Genomic DNA, 20,699 nt, shown 5'->3' on the forward strand with positions numbered 1-20,699 from the left:
CTCCAGTGTTCAGTGTCACATAATCTTTCAGAAAGCCTTCTAATGTTTGTGAAAATCATTATCACATATTATATGTTATATATAAACAAATATATTATTTGTTTTCTTTTGATATACTTCATGTATACATTATAGAATTTCCATAGGGGTTTGAAGTCATGATTAAAGTGTTTTTAAGTAACTAAAAGTTATGTTTTGGTTGTTTCATACTGACAGCTAACAGACATTTGTATGTTTTTCCAACTAGACGTCTTCACGGCCCGGGGATCTGGATCCTTTTAAATTCCGCTGGCTCATTCCTGTTTCATCCCTTCAGGTCCGACCTGGAAATGCAGCAGGTTTGTGTAACATGACCTTCCTGTGTACACTAAGAGATGAACATGAGTTTGACCTGGAGTCAACAAGAGCTCGGTTTCTGTCCGAGTGTAGATCAAGAGGAATATGGTATTCAAAGTGTTCCTGTAGCTCAATTGGTAGAGCATTGAACTATCAAGCGCAAGGTTGGGGGTTCGATTCCCCGGGAACACATGATAGGTAAAAATTGAGAGCCTGAATGCACTGTATGTCGCTTTGGATAAAAGTGTCTGCTAAATGCATACATTTAATTTAATTCCAATTTAAATGGAGGATTTTAAGAACCGCTTGAGTGTCACATCAAAGCTCATAATTAAACAAAACAAACAAACAAAATATATATATATATATATATATATATATATATATATCATAGAAAAGCCCTTTTAAAAGACCAGTTGACAAAATTAAAATCAGCCTTGACTAAACTCTCTACTCTTGCCTCTTTCAGGGTCAGAAAACCCTTGTTTTTGGGAAGTGGTTCACACCAAGTCTGAAGTGGAGGGACGACCAGAAATGTCCTTTCAGCTCTGCAGCAGGTAATATTGAAAGTACCAGCCATTCAACATTACAGAGCTATCCATTTTAACATTTATTAGACTTTAAAAAAGAACAACTTCTAAATTGAGTGAACAAAACAATCTTCACATATACCCATTATAATAAATGTCATATTTAACTGTGCTCTTCAGCAAGTAGGAATTATACAGAAAATGAATAAAGCTATCAAACACTAAATTCTATATGAACTATAGATGAATCCTTAAAAGCTCCTCTTTCCTGATTTCTTTTGTTCTTTGATAAACAGACATCACAGCAGCTGGGTTAAAAGGCTATTTGGCTGCTATCACTTTAAGAGCTGCCGCTGCTGAATGTGATGCCAGTCTGACACGCATGCTCGTAGTTTCATTTGTGCTTTAATATGAAATGGTACAGGCTATAGCGTGCACAGCTGTATTTGTGCATGCTGTTGGCGCTACGAGCAGGGATTGTAACCTGTCGATTTGATTCACGTTTTTCTTTTTCACACAATTAGATTTGACAAATTATAAATTAAATGTGTCCTTTTATTATTGCATGGACAAAATGCGGCACATTTCTTTGTGAAATTGAAATATAACACTATAATAATACACTAATACAGCACTTGCATATTATTGCTCTTTTGATGGTTTTGATTGCTTCTATCGTCCTCATTTGTAAATTGATTCGGAGAAAAGCATCTGCTAAATGATCAAATTTAAATAAGAAAACTAAATTAAAACTTTAAAGCAAGCCTCAAATCAAAATAAATAACACAAATAAAATAAATCTCTTCATTTAAACAAAATAAGGCTTTTTCTGTGAGGCAAATACTTCAACCAAAGATGCTGCATACATTCAACATGAAAAGATTTTAATCTAAATTAGATTGTATAATTTCCAATTTTGAAGCAAAAACAGAATTGTTTGACTTCAGTTTAGTGGAACTAAACATAAAGAATATCTGCATGAAACTGAAACAGCAGATGAGCTGAATGAGATGCAGATTCAGTCTCTGCCAGCAGGTGGCGCTTCAAGCGTTACCTTGGTTTCCACTGTAAACAAAGCAGCTCTGCCCTTATGACCTTTAACATGCATTATACAGAGGCAAGATGAAAAAAAAAAAAAAGTAAACTTTTTTTAAAGACAGTAAGTTCCCCTGAGACATACACTCATATAAACTCATACCCCTAACTGAATTTGAATTTGTTTGGCGTCTCAACCGATTTGAACCATAACACACCTTAATCGATTTTCAACCGGCTCACGGTTAATCGTTACATTCCTAGCTACGAGCACAGTGTAGCGGCTAACAGGACATGAAAATTAATTTTTACTGACATATGTCCTGACAACATCTCATCTGTCCTTAGTACACTTATACTGAAGGTCCACGTCACCAGTACCCTTTCCATGCTCATTATATTTTTAACGCCGTTAAACTGGAAAAATCAACGTTAACATGCTAATTTTGATAGCACTAATTGAAAGTCAAAAAAGTGCGGATATTAAAAGTGTTTCTTTCAAAGTGAGCCTTTTATTTAATATCTGCAAGTATCATTATTTGCATTATTTTAAGCTTTTAAATGCAATTTAATTTCTGTGCAGAAACCTGGAGAACAAAGCTAATGCGGTGAGGACAATCCGCACTCTTCTGAGAGAGAACGCCAAGCAGACGGCTGCTGTCGACCGACGATTTAAAGACCTAAATTCTAACTTCACCTTCCCCAGAAGAAGCCACCCAGGAGCGCTTAGGACAAACTCCTGGCAGCGGCTGCCACCACAGTCTGACGGGCCTACAGCTTCAGACTCCGATGAGGGCAGACTGTTTGATGGATACGCTCACTCCGAACCTCCCCTCAGGCCCTCCAGAGGCCAGAGATCCACATTGTGCTCCCTGACTAGCGTCTTGGAAACTCAACTCCAGAGACTGAACTTCGTAGAGGAGCCACAAGGAATGAGCAAGAGCAGTACCAGCAGCCTTCAGGGCAGTCAGGTGACTCTTCTGGACGACACTCCAGGTCTGGACCTCAACACCCTGCTGGCCAGGGACTACAGCGTGCAGAGTTTTGGATCGGTAGTTAATGAGGATTGTTTTTACGATACGGTCACAGGCATCCAAAAAGCTGCCATTCCCACCTTGTAGAGGAAGCTGGTGCTATAAAGATTAAATGCACTAAAACATGAGTATTGTGCCTTGATATGAAGAGCTTTTACACAGCCAGTTTTATATCAGCTCTGTCACTAAATCTAGCGAGCTGCCTACCTGGATGCCATGTTAAAGCATAAAAGCCATTATAATTATGTTGCCTTCTAAGGCATCTTTGCTCAAGTTCTAAAGTAGTATCACATGTATTCATATCAGAAATTATCCAAGAAAGTATATAAATATACTTATCCAATACTGGGAAGTTTAAAGTAATTAAGATTTGTAATGTAAGAAAAAAAATTCTTATTTGATCAAAAAATAAAAACATTTAATTAAACAAAACAAAACAAAATCGTAATTATTCCAAACTTTTGACCAATAGTTTATAATAAAGCTTAAAATTTAACCAGCGTCCTTATTGTGTTAGAAAACTTGAATACATGAGAAAATATAATAAAATATTTGTTCACATTTTTATAAAAAAGAAGATTTATAGACCTGGAAAATTCATGGAAATTAAAATAATAAATATGAAATGAAAAACTTAATGAATCGTGAATTGTGAAAAACTGGAAAAGTCACATAACTTCTGTAATTCTGAATCTTTTTAATTACTGTAGTTAATTTAACCTCTGGACACTGACAGTTCCTGTAAACTTTTTTGTGCAACTGACAAAAGTGTCCCTTATCAGAGTTTCATCTGTGTAGTCAGCTCACTAGGGTTTGGGACAGAGCCGCTATGTGGATGAACAAATGGAAGAGCAGTTCACTTATCCAGAGCATCCCATATGAGCCGACACATGTATTATTAACACACGAGCAAAGACTGTTTCACTGTCCGTGAACACTGTAGCTTTACATTTGTATTTGCTTGTTTGACAAAGGCTTTTATCAGCTCAAGACTGAAATAGCTTGATTTCAATCAGCAGGCCAAGTTTTGAATCTGAATTTGAATATTAAATATTTTGTCTAAATAATGCTTGTATATGTTTCTCACAGAATTGTGTGCACATTTGTAATGTGTGTGTGTGTGTGTGTGTGTTTTCTTTCTTTTTATAATTATTATTCAAAGGCATGTTTTTACATTCCTTAAGTTAAAAGCTTAAGATTTCTTTGTAGTTAAAATCTTGAAAATACTGTTATTACTGAATATGAATGTTAATATGCTCTGTTTTCAGTTATGGTTACTGTAATTTATTTGTAAAAATATACTGTATGACTTAACTAAACATACTTTGTGAAAATGATTTTGTTTTAATATTTAATAAAAACTGTGTTCTATAATATGTATTGATATCATTGAAATCTTGCAAATATCGATCTTCAACATCATAAACCATACTGAACCAGGCGGGCAGAAACAAGATTTCAGTGAAAACATTTTCTGTTCATAAAAACACATTTGCAGCCAATCACAACATACGTTTAATATGTAGTTATGTAGAGCTGAATTAATTTTTTTATGATCACCCTGTATACCGCAATGTCTTTGGAAAGGTTTAGAGATGATTCTTTCAGTCACTTTTTCTTTCTGAATTGCACTCGCTACACCAACCGTATTTTTAAAATACTAGGCAGGGATACAGAAATGAAATAAAATAATTATGCTCACTTGAGTCGTAATTACTAGCCTTTTTCTCTAGCTTTCTTTGTTGAGGATTTTTGTGGGCGATGTTCATTGTGTGCGTGGGCTTTCATAGCACACTTCTTTGTCTCTTAGATTGAAAAGAGGTTTTTTGGGGGGAGTGAGGGGGTGTTCTGTACTACAAAAAAAAAAAAGAACTTGATTTACATTTCTAGAAGCTGTGCCAGTGCTTGTCAGACAGCTGAGGAACATGGTAAAGTTTTAGGTAGGCTTAGGTTTAAATCTTTGGTTCTGCGTACATGAAATGCAGTTGTTTTGATGCAAAACCTTTATTTCTGTTCACTGTGTATGAGTTGACTTGACTGAACGTTGGTTATTTCAAGAAATTTACACATAAGTACATTTTATGTAAGCTGTCTTCCAAAACTGATTCATATTGTTGTGATTTGTGTTTGTTTACACTGTTTGCTCTTAAGTGTTTCCTAAAATAAGCCAACCTTTACCCAGAAAGCAGTGCACTGTTATGTACAGTAGATTCCCACTCTCTATCATGCTGTGGTAACGGAGTGTAAATGTGAAATCAATGGCTATAGACAGTTAAATATCTGGAAGAAAGAAAAGTTCGGGCATGAGTCAATTTGCAAAGACGTAGAAAAAGTGGTGCCAGTTGATTAGATTGATGGAAGATTTTGAAACTTTAGAAAAATCACTTGTACCATCTTTTTATATCGTCATCGCCCAGCCTTTAAAAATGGTAAAGCAGTAGTGCATTATTGAAACAAGCATACAAAAGGCTTTCTGTAAAGCTTCTTTAAAATGATGTGCCTTGCAAAAAGTGCTATACAAATAAATGTGACTTTTAGTCATTACTACTAATACGGTTCGTATAAGTAGACCATTTGTAGATTTCTAAATAAACCTGGCATTATACACTATTAATATTTCTGGCTTTGTAATGAACTACTAAATCTCCTCTTTTGTAAGTTTAAATGTAAAAACATAAAAGTGCATTTTTTAAAAAACGATTGTACTGTGGGAGTTTGGGGCTGGGATTTGTTTGCCAACGAATAGCAAGGGGAAATTTGGACATTTCCAGGAAAACTTAATTTTTGAGTTAAAAAATACAATTTGAGTTGAATTTTATTTGATTTAAAAGAAGTTTACATGGAACTCTCTCAAGCGGTTAGTTTAATCAAATGCAGAAAATTTCAGGAACAAAGAACAAACCTTTCTTTCCATGATGCATTTGAAATGCATTTTAAAATCCAGCCTACTGAAATGTCAAAATGAGCCTTTTAAGAATCATGAATTGAATATATGTTGGGAGAGCAAAATGAAAACTAATGTTGGGGAAAGGGCAAAGCAGCCCAAGCTCCAGTTGCCACAGTAACACCTGTGTGGAGGACCATAAAGACGGCCCACCTCTCCAGCACATAGACTGTGAATGACACTCCATCCTTATCAACAGAAGCAGCCAGAGGAAGGCAGCAAACACTACTCTGGGGACGGATCTTTACAAGCGTGGGAAGTGGAGAGAGCTGTATCTCACAGTACACAGATCCCGAAGCTGGGCTTCCCTGCCCTCTGTCTGCTCCCAAATCAACTGACAGAGTGTTGAAGTAATCAGACCCGGCACTGCTCAAAACCAGAGCCCACCATTGGGTTTCCAGAATCAGCTGTCTTGGATCTCTTTCATAGTTTTTGGACCTTCTGGACTCGAGGAGCATAGACATGACACTGGTTTCATCCAGAACTGGAGGAGATATCTGAGGAAATATCTATGAGCGTCTGCGTGGAGCTCCTGGAATGTGCTGTGCTCAGCCTGATGTCCACTCCGTGTCACCCTTAGTGCGCCCCTCTCGCCCACTACAGTGTGTGCTCTTGCTGACTACACTTGTGTAAGTGCCTTGGCATATTCTGGCTTTAGTGGTCTCAGACAAACAGGTTAGTGCGATACTGAATTTTTTCCTTGTTTCTTTATTATTCAGCAATTTATTGGACACATCGTACAGTATATTAGTTGAAGCAATGCTGAATAACATTGCATTTAAGCTTTCAGACCTTCTTCTTGTGGATTAAACACAAAAAACAAAACTTAAATTGAAGGAAGGGCCTGGCTATAAGGGAATAATAAGGTGGAATCAAAAGCAAACTACTCGTCTCAACAGGGATCAGTGCAATCAAGTTTTTTCAACAAATGTAACTTTTACAGTATATGCAGATATTACTACTTTCTTCAGTGTCACAGGATCCTTCAGGAATCATTTTAATATGATGATGTGGCGCTTAATTATTATTAGTGCTCTATTATTAAAAAACGTTGAAACCAATTTTTGCTGCTTAATAAGCTAAAACTTTTATTTCATGATCTTATGTTAAATAGAAAAATGTATATATTTTTTATGTCTTTACTGTCACTTTTATTAATTGAAAAAAGAGAAAATAAAAATATATGTATTATACCCCAGACTGAACGTAGTCTAACATGGTTTCTATAAAAATATTAAGCAGCAAAAACTTCTTTCAACATTGATAATAAGAAGAAATGTTTTCGAGCAGCAAATCATCATATTGGAATGATTTCTGAAGGATCATGTGACACTGAAAACTGGAATAATGATTGAAAGGAGTAAATGAAATTTTGTTACACACACACACACACAGACATATATATGTTTATCAAATATGCAGCCTTGGCTATGCAGAAGACTTTGTAATTCAAACAAGTTTTAAAGTGACCTCGGAGTGAAAACTGATTTATTAAACACCAACTACTGATGATGAACAATGGACCTGCTTTGCCTACCTTTAGTAATGGTGTCACCTTTAGAGTTGGAGCAGTAAGCGATCACCTAGGATTGTGAAAAAAAGAACATCTAAGCAAACACATAGTGATGAGTTGAAAACTGCAAAACATTAACAACCACACAACGTTGCACTAAAATCAAGCAATCCAAAACTATTCCAAACACCTTATCAACAGCATAGCCATATACAAAAATCCACTTAAACCACATCACATTTTCATAATTTTGGCTCTGTATAAAAATCAAGATTAAATTGAAGTGCAGACTGGTTTTTAGGGGTTGAACAAAAATATAACATTCTTAGGAATTACAACTATTTTTATATAGACCGCCCATTATCAGGGGCTCAAATGTAATTGGACAAAAAAATATAATCCTAAATAAAATGTTAATTTTTAATATGTTGTTGAGAATCCTTTGCAGACAATGAAAGTTACTGAAATCTATAACTCATGGACATCACCAGAGACTGGTTTCCTCTGTGATGCTTCGCCAGGCCTTCTGCAGATGACTTCAGTCGTTGTTTTTTTGGGGGTCTTTCTGTCTTTAGTTTTGTCTTCAGCAAGTGAAATGCATTCTCAATCGGGTTGAGATCAGGACACTGACTTGGCCATTGTAGAATAACCTTTTTACCTTCCAAATCTCCTGGGTTTTTTTGCAGTATGTTTTGGGTCATCATCCTTTTGTATAGACAGCCGCCCAATCAACTTTGCTCCATGTGTCCAAATATATATGGACCTAACTAACCACACTGCAACTTGTTAAAACCACCTAGGACACCTTACAATCACACCAATGTGTGGCAAAAAAAAAAAAAAAAAATCACTCAAAGTACCTTTTTGCGGTTTTCCACTGCAGGTTACAGTTCGGTACGGTTCACACAGTACCTGGTTCTTTATTTAGTACCACTTCGGTTGAAGTTCCAAGTGAACTGTACTGTTACTAAAACATGATGTGTAAACTCTGCTGATCAGGGATTGGCCGGAAAGAATGGTCACTACCTGCGTCACTGAACTTGCGATACAATCACAACAGAACCGCTAGATTTAAATCAGCACGGTCTGCGAAGGATCGAATGCAACAGTTTTTAACGCATCTTTTTTATCAACCCAAACATGGCTGTTTTGTTGTCTGTTGCTATCAGAGGAGCGGATCCAGCGAGAGCTTGAAGGGGCGACCTGAAAATTAAAAGGTTTTTGCGTGAGTTGCGGCAGTAGAGGTGGCGCAACAATAAAAACCGAGCCAAATCATTCCACGCAGTGGAAAAGCGCCATTTGCTACAACATACCTGTGTACTCAAACCCACACGGCAGCAATGGCACAGTGGCGTGTTAAAAAGAACACCTTGTGTCTGCACAATGTTGTGTTAAAAACCACTCAGACCACTTTAGAAACCACATAGCAACACCTCAAAAAAAATCCAACACCTTTAGCTACCGCTTAATGTGCTAAAAACCCACTCAGATAAGCTCCATGCATTGTGATGCCAATTCACCTTTGCATGGGCAAGCAACACTCATCTTTTCTTTAGAAAGTATAGAAATAAAGTTGGACTGATTCTTTTTTATCCATTACAGTGATTTTAAGTATGTCAGATGTCAAGTCAAATTATTTGTGAACAAGCAGCTTTACAGAAAATCACGATGTTAATGCCAATACTATAAAAAGCAGTATAGTATATATTTTGCAATGATGCAAACATTTAAAGAGCTGAGATTTTCTCTTTAATAAATACAGCTTAACCAGAGTGTGCTGTATGGATCTGGGTAAGATGTCTTAATCATCTTAAAGAATTTTGTAGGTCTATAAAACATTTTAGACATTTAAAGATCAGTCCGAACAAGGCTGCTTCTCATCTGATGGTAGGTGACAGTGACGGCAGCACTGACAGTGGTAAATGTGAATGAGCCTGTGACTGAAGGAGCAGTGATGGTGCAGGGCTGTGCAGATGTGCTTCCACCACCCGCTCGAACAAACAGCCCTCATTGTTTAACGACAGATATACAGTCTCTGCCTGTGCTACTGCTCTGTGGGCCGCTATTGTGAGATGCTCTTTCATTACTGACCCTGTTCACCTTGAATTCAAGATGTTTAAACAGCTCTTAAAAACTCATTTAGGTTTATTAGTTGTATCAGATGTGACAAGTAGTAATTAGACAAGAAAATGAAACAGATTTGTATTAAATGTAAAGATTTATATAGGGATTCTGACAAATGTAAAGGCCCTTGCACGCTGAGTCAGATTTTATTTATTTTTTCCTATTTTTCATGCGAGGTCGTATTTATTTTTAACATGAAAAAATGTTTGACTCAGTGTGCAATGGCCTTTTCATTTACTGTATACTTACTCTAACAAAGGAAAGCATAAAACACGCACAATACAAACAAACAAACAAACACATTCTGGATAATCAAAGCCTTTCGACCCCATCAAACTTGGCGCAATGTGGCGTAAGTGTTTTTGCTAGTTCGCTAGTTCACACAGTTCTCATTTTCCCATCCTGCGCCACGTTGTTTAAATAACAAATGCATTTGAACCCATTTGTGCGCCCATGGATGTGCTGGTCTAAAAAATAGGTGTGTTTAGGTGCATTGTTGTGCGTTGCTATTTTGAGGAACTGAAAATAGACTGTGCCATAGACTAACACAAACCTGGTCCTATGTCTGGCCCGATATTTTTTATTTGTTACTTAAAGAGCACGTTAGTAATATGTGCCTATATGTGCACAACCCACATACACTTTGCTTATTAAACATACAGGGACACACAGCAGCCCATAAACATTTTACTAATTTTTTAATTACTTTGCACAATGTAAATAGCGAACAGGCCATGGCGCGAGCCCAACTGACTTTTAAAGGGGATAGGAGATGAGACAATTGGTTTACTGCATGTTACGCCCAAAAAACACCCATTACTCATTAAGAGAATAGGGACAATCCATTTAGACCATGCACCCGGGTGCTGACCATTTTCCCATCATGAAACTAGGAAAATTGAATTCGGACACACCTTGATCTTCAGACCATGCCATTAAATCATTATTATGCTGATGTGTTTTTTAACTGCATTTATAAAGAATAATGAAAAATCAATAGGTAGCCTATATAGAGACCAAAATGAAAACATTTGCCACAGCGCTATAGACTGAAAGGCTAAATTGAGAAAATGTATCAGCCATAAAAATATTAAACTAAACATGTTTTTTTTTTGCATTATTTTATTAATAAAATAAAATATTTACAAACCAACTTAAATATTTTCCCCCTGTGTTAGATAAATAATTGAAAAATAATTTAATGTATTATTTATTTTTATTTATTTATTTATTTATAATTAATTTTTTTATATTGACATATACATAAAAGTTGACATTTGTTTTAGTCTGCTTATGCAAGGAATATTTCATGACATGTCACCACCTAGATAAAAACATGCTAGAAGACAAATCTGTCACTGAGGTGTACAAGTCATGACAGATATTTTTGTTCACAACACTACAGATAAGAAACGTTCATCTTCTTTTTCAACAGCTGTTTTTTTTTAGCTTTAAAATTTCCAGTTTAAACTTTAATAAGCGTGTTGAAAATACAGATAATATAATGAACATAAAAATAAAAGAAGCAGTTATAAGCAGTAACAAGTAAGTTGTGGTGAGTGAAAAACATCCCCATGAGAAAAGTACATTTTCATTTTCTCATTCCCACGCCCTGCAAACAGCCAGAGGCTAAACATGCTGCTAGTACACATGCTCAGTCCTGTGACTCAAAAAGAGCACTGTGCATGTGCTTCCAGACTCAAAACATTTCTAAACTAACCATCAATACAAAAGCATGAGTATGAGAAAGACTTCAATGATTTCTGCAGTGTCACATTTACTACAAGGTGTCTGTTTGTTGAATACCAAAAATCTAAATGTCCCACTGTTTCTTTTTAAACATTTTTTTTTTTTGCCAGCAAAACTATATTAAAATTTAAATTCAGTGCATAACATTATAAACTACTTATGCTGTGCTCTGTGTACAGTATACACTGTGTTCAGAAGGAATGAGACTAATAAATAGTACAGTGACACACTGATTGTATTGTTTTGGAGGGTACACATATAGAGTGCATAAAGTAATAATTTAGATTACTTTTTAATTTACATATTATGAGATACTGTAGTGTAGACATGATTCATCTACATGATTTGTCTCTGTCCACATGCAGTGACGTCCTAAAAAAAATATTAAAAAGGTAGGCTACAAAAAATTCATGGGCATTTCATGTAATTCCTTAATAATCCTCGTTCATGATATGATGCATTATGCAATGCTGCAATTTACTTACAAACTGAATACAATTCCCCTGCATTATATCATTGTTAGCATAAAATTGACACATTATCAATTGCAAATGATATCTCCTTTTTTACAGACAATAGATCTAATTTGTTATCAGATCTTTAAAAGCCAGTAGTGCAGTCTACCAATAGCACCAGAGAACCCAGTAGTAAGAGCACATACTACTAAATAACAACGCAGTGACCTCCAGCGATAAAACTGCTGCTGGTGTGAACGCCGCTTTGCACAAAACTTAAACAACATAAACATTTATTATAGGTTATTTTTGAAAAACTGTCTTAGTCCATTTAGCAGCTTTCTCTTACTGCGGCAGAAAGAGTGACAGAAGACGTGTTTCTTTGTAGCAGTCTTATATGCAATTTCCTCCTTTGCTACTTATCAAAAATGAATCACACCAGTGCAGCCATAGATAATTGCCTGCCACATGTAATAAGAATTGATTTCCAGCTGCACATGTGGGGTTTTTTTTATGGCGAAAAAAAGTATTTATTATTTTCATCACCTCTCCTTGCATTTTTCCTTGCATGACATTCCCTCTACTCTGTGTTCTGACTGAATGACCTTCAAGTGAGGAGTCCAGCGGTACAGTGATTACTGATCACATGGTGAAACATCCAGTCACTCACAACGGGAAGGTGTGGGGGTTCTTTTATAGGACATTGAAAAGCTTTTAGGCTTGTGCTGGGTTACCAAGGAGATGTTATTTGAAAAAGAAAAAGGCAGTTTTATAGTAGTTTTTGCTTGTTTTTTACAGCAATTCTCTTTTCTTTCCCTTTTCTTCAGCAGCTTGAGGAAATCTCTTCAGAACAGCAGCATAGGGCACCAGTGAAAGGGTAAGTAAAGGTTTTTGTTTGTCCTGCAATGAATGAAACAGAATGCACTTGTCTTGATCAATTAACAAGATTCATCACCGTTTGAAGGACAACAAAAGACAGGAGTAATTTCCATTCCCCTTCTAATTTCCAAGCTGCCAAATGGTTTGCACTGATAAGAAGAAAAAATCAATTAACTCAGACAAAACAGTCCAGATAATTGGCTAAATTTCTACCTTGCAGCGGTTGTGTGCCATTTTTATGCATTCTTGTAACAGCATCGCCATGCCAAAGGGTGTTTCTGCAGCGGTGGACTCAAAAAAACAAAAAAACAATTAGCGTTTCAACAACACTTCAAAGTCACTTCCCCCCAAAACGCTGACTGGTTCAGGGTGTGCTAAAACATAAATGTCCCAAATAAGGATAGGGTGGGAAAAAATTACAGCTTTCCCTTCCAGTCACCAGACCCCGTGCCTCATCTGTCAGACCGTCACGCTTGTTCGCTCAGTTCAATTCTCATTCCGTTTTTTATCGCAGCAGCCTTGCGGAGCCAATGCGGAGAAATTATCTGCTGTCAGGTCCTGCGCCGGGCTGATAGGGAAAACGCAGCACATCGAGGGCCACTGCAAGGTGAGAGGGACGGCCGCAGGGGGAAGGGACCGAAGATGCCATCCTCCACCATGCAAATGTTTGCCTTCATTCTGGCTGTACTGGGAGTCGTGAGTGCCACGGTGGCCACACTGCTTCCCAACTGGAAGGTGAGCGCAGATGTGGGCTCCAACATCATGACTGCCATCTCGCAGATGCAGGGGCTGTGGATGGACTGCACCTGGTACAGCACCGGAGTCTTCAGCTGCTCGCTTAAGTCCTCGGTGCTGGCGTTGCCGGCTTATCTCCAGACTGCACGCACCACTATGGTGCTTTCCTGCATGATGGCGACAATGGGACTCTGTCTGGCCGCCCTAGGGCTGAAATGTACTCGCTGGGGTGGCAGCTATCGCTCTAAGGGACATACAGCGATTTCCGCAGGGGCTTGCTTCGTCATAGCAGGGGTCCTGTGTCTGGTGCCCGCATCCTGGTTCACCAATGAGGTCATCACTACGTTTATGGACACCAAAGTGCCCAAAAGCAGCAAGTACGAACCAGGTACGGCGGTGTATGTGGCATTTGTGTCGGCAGGATTCCTTTTAGCCGCAGGCGTAATATTTTGCTTATCATGTCCTGGAAGAAGAGGCGGTCCATTGGATTTGGGCTCGTCCCACCCCGACAAGCCAAAACAGCAGAAGCTGCGCCAGGAGCAGCCGACCCGCAACCAACAGAAACAGCAGCACCGCGAACAGCACAGTCAGACCGAACCACTGGAACAAGAGCAGTCACATCGAGAGAAACTACACCAGGAAAAGCTACAAGCGGACGATCGTCAGCAAGAGAAGTCGGTGCTGGACAGGTTAAACCTGGAGAAGGACAAGCAGTACCACTCTCCATCCAGAACCCGAAATCAAGACGCCAAGGCTGTCTATTGTCTGCACGACTACGTGTAAACAGCAATCGAGTATTTAGAGTGTACTTGCTTAACAAACTGCCTTTCTTTGTGAGCGGCAAAAAGAGGAGGGGAAAAGCAGTGGAGCAGCGAGAGGAATAATGACTTTGATGCCGTTATCAACCCTTCTCATCTGTGCTTTCACTCACAGCAAGGTATTTCCAAAGCCCCGGATCAGACAAAGTAAGGATTGCGAATCCCCGGGTTCATGGTTTTTATTGCAACTGCAAGTAAAAAAGGGAGCCGAATGGTGACGTCATCATAAAAATGCAACATAAGAAAGGGGAATTTCTTAAGATATTAATGTAAGGAAAGTTCTGAAGGTGCATTGGCTTGATAAAACAAACAAAAGCATTTTATAGTTGTCCCATCATTAAACTAAAACGCAAATTCTCAAGAGCAATTTTATCAGCCTTTTGATAACTGGAAAACCATGTGAGATTGGCAAGTTTTAATTCAGAAGCTTGTAGATGATAGGCAGTACGTGCATGCTGTTTTTAGATAATGCTGTTAATAATGCAGCAGAAAAAGCTTTTTTTGTGCCAGTTGTGAACGGGATAATCAAGCTTGCACCTGAGGACGCGTCACCCCATCAGCTGTCCATTAAATGGTGCGTGTCCTTCAGAAAAGGGATTTTGACATGTCCAGTCCATATTTTTCAAAGAATGGTGATGGGGGGAGGCACAGCGCCAGAGATCGTCTGAGGTAATGATGCTCTTTGCTTTTCCATTAGGTTCGCTACGGATGGGCGCACAGTGCTCATTTATTGCGAGCAGGCACAGATACACACACACACATAAGCTTTCCTTCCCTCCCTCGTACTCCTGCTAGAAGGGTGAAGGGGGCTTGCACCCAATCATCATGATGCTGTGCATCAGGGAGTCGTGCCTGCAGGAAGTGCAGTCGGTCCGGTTCTAGGGCAAACAGGACGCAGTAACACGCTGTTCACACTTTTGTCGAAAAGTAGAAACAAGGTGACAGAAATTTCAGCGATGGCTTCAGACTCCCCCGCTGGGCAACAATTACACCTTTGGTCTGCATCTCAATTCACTCAAACCATCTGCAGTGTTTTCTGATTGCTAAGCTTTTTTCACTTACAGTCAAGCCGAGGAATGTATTTTTTCAGAGAGTCAGTAAATGCTGACAGCAATGTTTGATATAATGTACCTCATCTGACTCGGTCTAATGCTAAGCGTCATTGTGTGTGCTGTTTCTGTTGTAACGATGGTCAAGGGCTCTTATTGTCTCCTGAGGAATGCCACAACAAGACTTTCTGTGCCTTTCATTTCTGTCTCACAAATAAGCACACATACTGCTCTTTGTGTTTGATACGCATGTACAGAATGCTTTAGAAACTGAAACAATGGTTGAAAGTGACAATGAAAGAGAGCAACAAGACCATTTTTTAAACAAAGTGCAAATGGTCCATGTCTTGTACATGTGCTGTAAGCTTGATATAGTTATTGGGGTCCAAAAATCCAAGACCAATGGTGAAAATTACGTTGTTTCGCATTATTTTCTAAATTAATATATTTTCCATTATAAATTAAATCAAATTATATCAACAAATTATACCATCATAACAACTTAAGTGTAAATTTGAATGTCTGATCACGTATCACTTATTTAGAAATAGTGCAGAATAAATATTCCTTCCCTGGGTTTTTGTTCTGATGTTTAATATTTTTATTTTCAATGAAAAAAAAAAAATCTCAAAATTCCATTATGGTCTCAGACTTTTGAACTGTACTGTAAACAGTTGGCTATGTTCACAATGAAGTTGAATGTGGCCCAAATCTAATTATGATCATGTGACATATGGGTTTTTCTTATTAATATAGTCATTGTATAACTATGACATCGATTCAGACATCTTCAACTCCTCTCTTGCATATTTTTGTATGTAAATGGTATTTTTATCCTCCCCCCATATATATATATATATATATATATATATATATATATATATATATATTTGCTATTTTGCTGTTAATAGAAATCAAAACTCTTCTAATGTCCTATAAAATTAGCAAAATATGATTTTTAATCTATATTATAAAATGTGTTGATGTTATGATGAACATGCCAGGTTTTCCAGTGTTTTCCATAGGAGTCACCTATTCAGTCCAGGTCACATGCAAAAAGTCATGTGGACATCTGCACAAAAATGAAAAATTGGGTTTGGTTTGTTGTGTGAATGTAGCTCCAGGAGTGTGTCTATATCAGCACATGTACATTATTTTTGAGAGATAAAGATGGAGAAATACTAATGACGGAGAAGACTCTTCATCATGACACAGCGATTGTTGACTACATTGAATGTTGCTTTGTGTTAAATTTGTCATTTTGAATTTTCTATTTTGGCTTGACAGAAGGGCTTCATTTAGTGAATTTATAAACTGATGCATGGCCAGTAATGATGTGAAACTATCAAATCCAATTAAAGCACATGCCTGTACACTGCAGCAGAACATGTATGTTTGTTTGACTCTGGGATGCACAAGTGTAACACTCTGTTCTCTAATTTCTGCCCATTCTGAGCTAATGCTCACATCAATGACTTTTTGTACAACTGGCTCCTCTATTACCCATCATTCCCTCTCTTTGTTGTAAGTTCGTGATCTGACCTCAAACGCCTCTTCATAATGGGGGTGTGTGGTACGAGGTGTCTTGGTTGGCTGTGTCGGCCAGGAGTCAGGCCTGTTCAAATCTGCATACACCTCCGTGAGTGAATCGAAGCATCAAATAAGCTCCATTTACACAGCTGACTGCCCATCACACAGCGCAGCCACTTTTACACTCAGCATTCATCATTAAGCCAGGCACACTTCACACACCACACACTAAGGTTAAATCAGCGGTCATATTCATCTGCTACTTTACATGTGCTTTGTTTACACAGATGGAGACATTGTTTATTCTCGATCACGACACTGAAAATGATTCTACAATTCAAATGCTCAGAGTAAGAGACTCATCTCAAGAACAGAAGCTGTGCCGCATTGTGTTCATGAGCTCGTGGGATCAGCAACAGTGACATATTCATGTTCCTAATCTATGTCTTTATTCTTCTTACATGGCAATTTCCATGAATGAGATCCATCCAATTTCAATGTTTCATACTTAAAAAGATCACAAGAAATCATCATTTACTGTTACTCTTCAAAGTCACATACTGTATCTCATTTTTGATCACATTTTTTATAAGTTACTGCAACTATATATATATATATATATATATATATATATATATATATATATATATATATATATATATATATATTTGTTTAGTTTTTTTTAGGCTTTATTTTTTGCTTAATTTAAAAATCAATATTCACCTGATTTAAGCAACCCATGCTTACTTACTATTTCATACACACGCACACACACACACACACACACACACACAAGCACACAAACACACACACTATATAAACTGTTCTTAGTGTGTATTGAATATGATACAGCACATATTTTTTTTATTTAAATCATCATTTTACTGCATTGTACCATTATGCTCACAGCAATAAAAGTGATCATCAAATTATTTAATAATTAAATGAATGAAAATGTAAAAATGATTTTACTTAGATTTTTAAGTGATATTTATAGTGCCATTTGTTCACACATGCATCCTGCTCTGTTATTATTCAAATCTTGTTGTTTTCATTGTTTTATATAAACCTGCATGCATACCATCAAAGCCAAAGGTTCCTTTATGAAAAAAATTATAAATGCAAAGAAAAAAAAAGGTTAAGATCAGTAAATTATCACAAATCACCACATTACATCAAAGATGTGAAGAAAAAAAACAAAAAACATTTGTTTTTATGTCTAAATGTTTGATTGAAACATCAATAGCTCAATCAGTAGTTTAACTGCTGAACTGATTGAATTATCGATTTATTTATTGGCCATTTATATTATTTTTTAGGCCAACCAGTTTGAACCTAAACAAAGCAAACACAAGTTATCAAGCAGTGGAGCTCTGCCGCTGCCGAGCCTCCTGAAGCGCTGTTATTTCAGACGGGCTGCATATGAGCGGTGCTCCAGCGAGGCTGAACACAAAGGCTTCTCCATCTGTCTCCCATAATCAGCTAAATGATCGAGCACATTTAAAAGGGGTCACTTTGCAGGTGTGCCATGTTGAAGTGGTGTATTTTTAGAGCTCAACTTGACATGATGACAAATGGAGTTTGACTTCCCTGCAGGCAATAACAGAATCAATTCCTGCGTGTATTCTGCCACCATGTGACAGTTTTCCCTCCGTTTTTCATCTATTGCTTTAATGTTATGGGCAGCAACTAACACCAAAAACTAAAACAGAGGAGAATGAGTCTAGAACAGAAATGATGCTTAGAACTAGTATTTGAAACCAACATTAATAAAAAGTGACACCTCTTATATAAAATATAACTGACACGTGTTTTTGCTGGAAACCAGGTTGTTCCAGCCAGTAACTTGTTTTTTTTTCCCTCAAAAATTAAGCCATGCGGGTACAAGTGCTTACAGTCAGTACACTGAAGCTGTAAATAGTTCATTAAATCAGTAAGGAAGAGAAGACGGACCATGAAGCATCGATACTTTCAAGAGGATTAATTACTCATTTTATTCTCAAAAGCTGAAAACAAAATCTGGATGGTATTGTGTAAAATATACATTGTTCATGCTGTATCTATTGTATAATAATTCCTGTAAAAGTAACGGTGTGGAATAGGATGCATTATTATGATTTAACAATTAAAATGGTCACTAATAATGTTAGGGGATCCTGCAGTCTCAAGACTTGCAAGCCTAGTGAAAAATAAATACAGATGTATTTGAAATACATTTATTTCATGCTAAGTATACTACAAATACATTTACATATTTATATAAGCAATAAAAATACCCTGCAATTAGTAAATTGGAACAACTAAAATTAATGCACTTTAATTGTAGTGTTGAAGTCAACCTAAAGATATACTGAAGTATAAAAAGTGCATCACATGCAAAGAATGCAATGACTGTGGCAACTTTAACTTTTGAAAGGATACTATGGCAAAGTTATCGTTTTCTTTTCAAAACGAATTTATTTTTTCATGAATATATGATTGACCTAAAAATGAAATGCTATGTCATACACTTGAAAAATTATGAGCTTTATCATGCTCATACACACTAGGGGGGTGACAATACACTTAGCAAAATGCAGATACTTGGTTCACTAGAAAAAGACAATGTTTTAATACTTCAAGAAACTTTCAAATGACAAAATATTTGTCTTTTAATCACAAAAAGTAAAACATTGCAGTTGTATTTTGAAATGTTTTAACTAATCTAGTGCTTAACTAATGCTTATTTTGCCAATCAAGTAATTTGATTATTTTGACAAGTGAGTAATCTGATATTTTTTAGTAATACAAATAAAGTGGAAAAACAGGCTTTAATATAACTATATTTATAAAGTAACAACGAGGCAATAATAATTGGCCTCGAATAAAACAACAAAGTTTCAAAACTAAGTAGGCTACATGGTTTTATTGAACAACACTGTGATATAACAAATAACTGCAGAGGGCACCACAGCCTGGTGATGTTTCATGTGATTCATAGACCTTTAAATTCATTTAATTTTAATATTTGGCTACATGCTAAGTCAGAAGCTTTTGCTTTGAAATCACGATGTACAATAAATTGCATATTTAGAAATATGTTGATGTATTCTCCTGTGTTTGCATTGGTTTAAATGATTTACATTACAAATCAAGTGAGTTTCCCAGATGAAGACTTCAGAGGAAGAGTTTAGCCCTTTTCACACATACAGTCTTTACTAGTAAATTATCCTGAAGAGATCATGTGTGAACAGGACTTTAAAAAAATATGGCAATCATATTGTTTTTATGGAGATGAAGTGATTACTCTGAGCAGAGCAAAGCTCCACTGCTTTTTAAATAGCTTTTTTTTTTTTTTTACGTAAATATGATGCTAGATGGAAATCTCCGATCATCTTACCCTACTTAAAAGGGTTTTCCATGACAAAGTTGTCCTTGCAAGTACAAGAGAAGATGTACCTTCAGTCTGGTGTAACTTGTTTCTTGATCAATCTTGCTTCAAGACTGTGCTGTGTGCAGATGAATCCACTAGAGGACATAACTGACTGTGATCTTCAGTTCACTGTGAACATGACAAACTACATCAAGACCAATAACCAAAAATATCAGCATGTTTACTTTCTACTGCTAATGAAGCTTTCTGATTAAAAAAAATAACAACAACAGATACTTAGTTTCAGATGAGTTTACATTAAGACCAATAAATACATTTTAATTTTTAATAAATGTTTGTTTTAATCAGAATATTAACCAACATCACTGTTCATTACCATTTAAATGGATTATATGAAAAACCTAACTCTAACTGAACCTGCTTCCACTGACGTATTGTGATATTAAGTATTTAATAAAACGATTGTGTTCATGGTTTGTGTGTTTTTTCTTCTTTTTTATAATTTAGGACAACATGCAGAATTTTCACTTATTCTCTCTTCAAACCTGTTGTTGTCACAGTCTGTTGTTTTGAACTGTGACTTTTCCTATAGAGT

The 20,699-nt window shown here is 36.8% G+C and overlaps 2 protein-coding genes across 3 annotated transcripts in view; both read left to right on the plus strand.

The window, feature by feature from the left end:
- LOC113121237 (T-lymphoma invasion and metastasis-inducing protein 2-like) overlaps positions 1-3,372 on the plus strand; it is a 37,376-nt gene extending 34,004 nt beyond the window's left edge. For both annotated transcript variants that reach the window (XM_026291528.1, XM_026291529.1), the window contains exons 24-26: positions 248-338; positions 806-893; positions 2,485-3,372. In XM_026291528.1, coding sequence (XP_026147313.1) covers positions 248-338; positions 806-893; positions 2,485-3,022 — 717 coding nt within the window. In that variant the 3' untranslated portion in view covers positions 3,023-3,372. The remainder of the gene's footprint in view (positions 1-247; positions 339-805; positions 894-2,484) is intronic.
- A 7,554-nt stretch (positions 3,373-10,926) lies between these two features.
- Positions 10,927-16,039, plus strand: LOC113121238 (claudin-20-like). Its single transcript, XM_026291530.1, has 2 exons — positions 10,927-12,597; positions 13,114-16,039. Exon 2 carries the CDS (start codon positions 13,242-13,244, stop codon positions 14,115-14,117), a length of 876 nt encoding a protein of 291 aa, XP_026147315.1. The 5' UTR covers positions 10,927-12,597; positions 13,114-13,241; the 3' UTR covers positions 14,118-16,039.
- The last annotated feature ends 4,660 nt before the right edge of the window (positions 16,040-20,699 follow it).

Source organism: Carassius auratus, chromosome 20, assembly GCF_003368295.1.
Source record: "Carassius auratus strain Wakin chromosome 20, ASM336829v1, whole genome shotgun sequence".
Classification (NCBI taxonomy): Eukaryota; Metazoa; Chordata; class Actinopteri; order Cypriniformes; family Cyprinidae; genus Carassius; species Carassius auratus.

Bases quoted from the DNA above. Each gene is read 5' to 3' on its own strand.
- LOC113121238 (XM_026291530.1), top strand. From the start codon at position 13,242: ATGCCATCCTCCACCATGCAAATGTTTGCCTTCATTCTGGCTGTACTG.